This window comes from Palaemon carinicauda, chromosome 17 (genome assembly GCF_036898095.1).
Source record: "Palaemon carinicauda isolate YSFRI2023 chromosome 17, ASM3689809v2, whole genome shotgun sequence".
In the NCBI taxonomy this organism is placed as follows: Eukaryota; Metazoa; Arthropoda; class Malacostraca; order Decapoda; family Palaemonidae; genus Palaemon; species Palaemon carinicauda.
Genome location: NC_090741.1, coordinates 96,136,163 through 96,139,562, shown reverse-complemented (window position 1 = coordinate 96,139,562; position 3,400 = coordinate 96,136,163). Strand labels below are relative to the sequence as shown.

Sequence of the window (3,400 nt, the reverse complement as noted above, 5' to 3'; positions counted from 1 at the left end):
GACTTCCCGGCGACACTGAAAAAGTCAGCTGAGACAGACTCAAAAGGCCTCGTAGGGTGGTCATCATTCAATAAGGGTTCCTGCTGAAGGCTAGGCTGCAACATTTGGCATGATTCACAAGCTCTGACAGTACTGGTGATGTCTGAATCAATTCCCGGCCAAAAAACAGTCTGTCTTGCACGTCGCTTTGTGGCTTCCACTCCTCGATGGCTATCATGTAGACGAGCGAGAGTACGACGGCGGAGGGCAGCAGGGACAATAATTCTTGCTCCGTAGAGAACCAGATCACCATCAGTTGAGAGGTTTTCCCTTAATTTCCAGAAAGGGAGTAACGACTGGTGTTGGTTATAACGGCTTGATGGAAATCCTGAAGTCACACAATTCACAAGACGGGTATACGATGAATCAGCTTTTGCTGCAGCTCGGAGTTCCTGAAGTATCCTATCTGCATCTTGGGGCGTAGAATCTTCTTCGGCGATGACAGCATTGACATTGACGATATATCTGACGTGTGTTGCGACATCAGCACAAGTGATATCATCTTCAGGAGTAGGCTGACTGACTGGAGCTCGAGATAAGGCATCTGGAATGCTGAGCTGCTTTCCAGCTTGCCACACTGCTGTGAATAGGTACGGAGAAATCTTTTCCTTGAGACGCTGGAGGTGAGGATTCTCCACTGCATCAAGTGTATAATGATTGAGAATTGGGATGAGTGGCCGGTGATCAGTCATCAGGGTAAAATGCTGAAGACCAGCTAGATACAATCTACACTTAGACATATCCCACACCACAGCTAACAATTCTAACTCTATAGTAGCGTAGCGGGACTCGGCATCTGTGAGGAAGCGGGAGCCACATTGAACTAGGCGAAGTCTGCCATTACTATGGTCCTGTAGAAGGGCGTATCCAATTCCATATAGGCGAGAGGCATCAGTCTGGAGGATTACCGGCAATGCAGGATCAAAGGAGGCAAGGACTGGGGGGCTTACCAAGGCGGCCTTGACTCAACGAAATGCATCGTCATGATCAGGAGTCCAAACGAATGCTCTCTTGGGGCTCATCAGAGGTCGTAGGGGCTGAGCTGTAGCAGCAATATCAGGGGTAAATTCAGCCAACTGGTTCACTAAACCCATGAATGATCGAAGGTCAGTCAAATTGGTAGGAGTTGGAAAGTCCCGGATTGCACTGGCTTTGCCAGGATCAGCTGCTATACCCTCTTCTGAGAGCTGATATCCACAAAAGGACACTGAGATGCAGCGACCACAAACTTGTCTCTGTTGAGAGTAATCCTGAATTTTCGGCATCGAAGAAGCATCTCGTAGAGTTTTTGAAGATGAGTGAAGTAATCTTCATCCGAAAGAAGTATGTCATCCACGACCTTTACACAGTTCTGCATTCCTTGAAGAGCCATATCACCGCGGAGACAGAAGGCGTCCCCTGTAGCTGCAAAACCCATTGGGCCTCTGCAATGCTTGAAACGGCCGTACGGTGTAATGAAGGTCGTCAAGTGTTGGTCCTCTTCAGCAAGTGCCATCTGCCAATATCCACATAAGGCATCTGCTGTAGTGAAATACCTTGCCTTCGAATTAACACTACGGATGGCAGCGAACGGAGTTAGAGAAGGGTGAGTTGGTCGGGACACTTGGCTATTGAGCTTAGTGAGGTCAACAGTGATACGGACACCTGAGTCCTTAGCTACTACGACGAGTGGATGGCACCATTCTGAAGGTTCATCACCGGCAGGCTTGATAATTCCTTGGGTTACCATGGAGGCGAGTTCTTCTTTAACTTTATCGCGGAAAGCAAAGGGTATCTGGCGTGGAGTGTGGACAGCAAAGGGTACTGCACCATCCTTGAGGTGGATCCTCATTGGAGGACCGGTCATCGGCTGGAGTGGTGTTGTCTTGAGGTCTTCTTTGGTGACGAGAACATCCTTGAACTCCCGTAGAAAAAATTCTCTTGCCTCAGTAGGGGATGTGGTAGCAGAAAGGGGTAATTCCTTGCATCTTTTGACATGCTTAACTTCCAATATTGGCTTGGGAAAGTCAGGAGAAATAATTGCTAATTCCTTACAGTGGCTGTAAGACAACAATGGTGTTTGAACACCGTCATGAACCTGTATAACAGCAGAACAGGACTGCTTACCCAGAGTAAGAGTGGCTTGGAAGGTACCCAAAGCAGGTGTCATGGCTGAACCGTCGGCAGTTAGAGTTACAGTTGTAGGAAACTGCTTCAAACTACTCCTAGGTATCTTCAGTAGGTCAAGATGCTGGGGTCCTACCACGGAGACTTCGGCGCCTGTGTCAGGTAACATCTGAATTCGGGATGTAACATCTCCATATGTTAGAAGAACACAGACAGGCTTAGGCGACTTGCCGAAAGTTTCGACTCGACGACAGCTGGACTTCTTTACGACCTTTGATTTACCTGACGATGGGGTAGCTTTGTCACTTGAAGAGCCACCCTGTGTACTGTCATTTCTCTTTGTCTTACAGTATTTATCGTAATGTACCACACGGTTACAAACTCGGCACTGTGCTGCATTGGCTGGGCACTTCGGAGTCCTGTCCCAATGACCTCGTCGACCGCAGTTCTTGCAGCTGACCGCAGTTCTTGCAGCTGCTTTCTAGGGCTGGGCAAACTTCGGAAGAATGGTGGGTACGTGCACAACACTGGCAGGGAGTGGCTGGTTTGGGTGGTGGGGTTGAAGAATGATTTTTACCACCTCCTTTCTGTTTCTTGTATGTTGAAACAACACGTAGCTGGGAGGTTGGTGCTCGAATGGCAGAAGTAGCCTTCCTGGCTGCCTCATATGAGCGACAAGTATTGACCACCTCCTGTAGTGAAGCTGTTGCATCAAGAGAGATGAGTTTCTGGACGAGTTCCCCATCCCTGATACCCATGAGAATTATCATCTTCATTTGAGTTTCTTCACACACTGATGAATTCCCCGGACAAACGTCCACCTCTTCAGCTATATGCTTAAGTCGCACGTAAAAATCTGAAAAAGATTCTCCCTCAAACTGCTTACAACTTAAGAGTTCTCTTCGACGAAGGGCTTCTTTGCGTAGACTTTTCACGTGATCCTGCAGCTCATCTAAGACCTCTTCTACTGTCTTGGCTGTGTTGGGTGGAATATCCAGGGTGTGCTCCAAGATCCTCTGCGTCTCAAGAGTGAGGCACATTCTTAGCTGAATGAGTTGCTTCTCTCTAGGTAGCTTAGATAAATCCACTATGATAGAATAATCTTCCCATCGACGTCTCCATTCTCGAAAAACTTGAAAACTGGCATCTGCTTGAAGGGGAGGCAGGGTTCTGGGTGATAGCTTTTTGAGGGGCAGGTATTACTGATGAACTTGAAGATGAAACAGTAGGTACTGACGATGTAGACGATGTATTG

At 47.9% G+C, this 3,400-nt stretch overlaps 2 protein-coding genes across 2 annotated transcripts in view; both read right to left on the bottom strand.

Annotated features, from left to right (window-relative positions):
• The window catches only part of LOC137656466 (uncharacterized), a 1,266-nt gene extending 862 nt beyond the window's left edge, over nt 1–404 (bottom strand). The window contains exon 1 of the mRNA XM_068390638.1: nt 1–404. This exon is cut by the window's left edge and continues 862 nt beyond it. Within this exon, the coding sequence (XP_068246739.1) occupies nt 1–104 (104 nt within the window). The 5' untranslated portion in view covers nt 105–404.
• Nucleotides 405–543: 139 nt separating this feature from the next.
• LOC137656465 (uncharacterized) lies at nt 544–3,185 on the bottom strand. The gene is made up of 5 exons (XM_068390637.1): nt 2,961–3,185; nt 1,488–2,488; nt 1,041–1,347; nt 808–935; nt 544–676 (listed from the first exon to the last, which is right to left on the bottom strand). The coding sequence occupies exons 1-5, from the start codon at nt 3,183–3,185 to the stop codon at nt 544–546; spliced, it is 1,794 nt and encodes a 597-aa protein (XP_068246738.1).
• Nucleotides 3,186–3,400: the final 215 nt, after the last annotated feature.

Coding starts and splice junctions, on each gene's coding strand:
- LOC137656465 (XM_068390637.1), bottom strand. CDS start 3,185: ATGTGCCTCACTCTTGAGACGCAGAGGATCTTGGAGCACACCCTGGAT. Junction 1,348..1,487: donor TTGACGACCTTCATTACACC/GTACGGCCGTTT, acceptor TTTCGGATGAAG/ATTACTTCACTCATCTTCAA. Junction 677..807: donor TCCCGCTACGCTACTATAGA/GTTAGAATTGTT, acceptor CACTTGATGCAG/TGGAGAATCCTCACCTCCAG.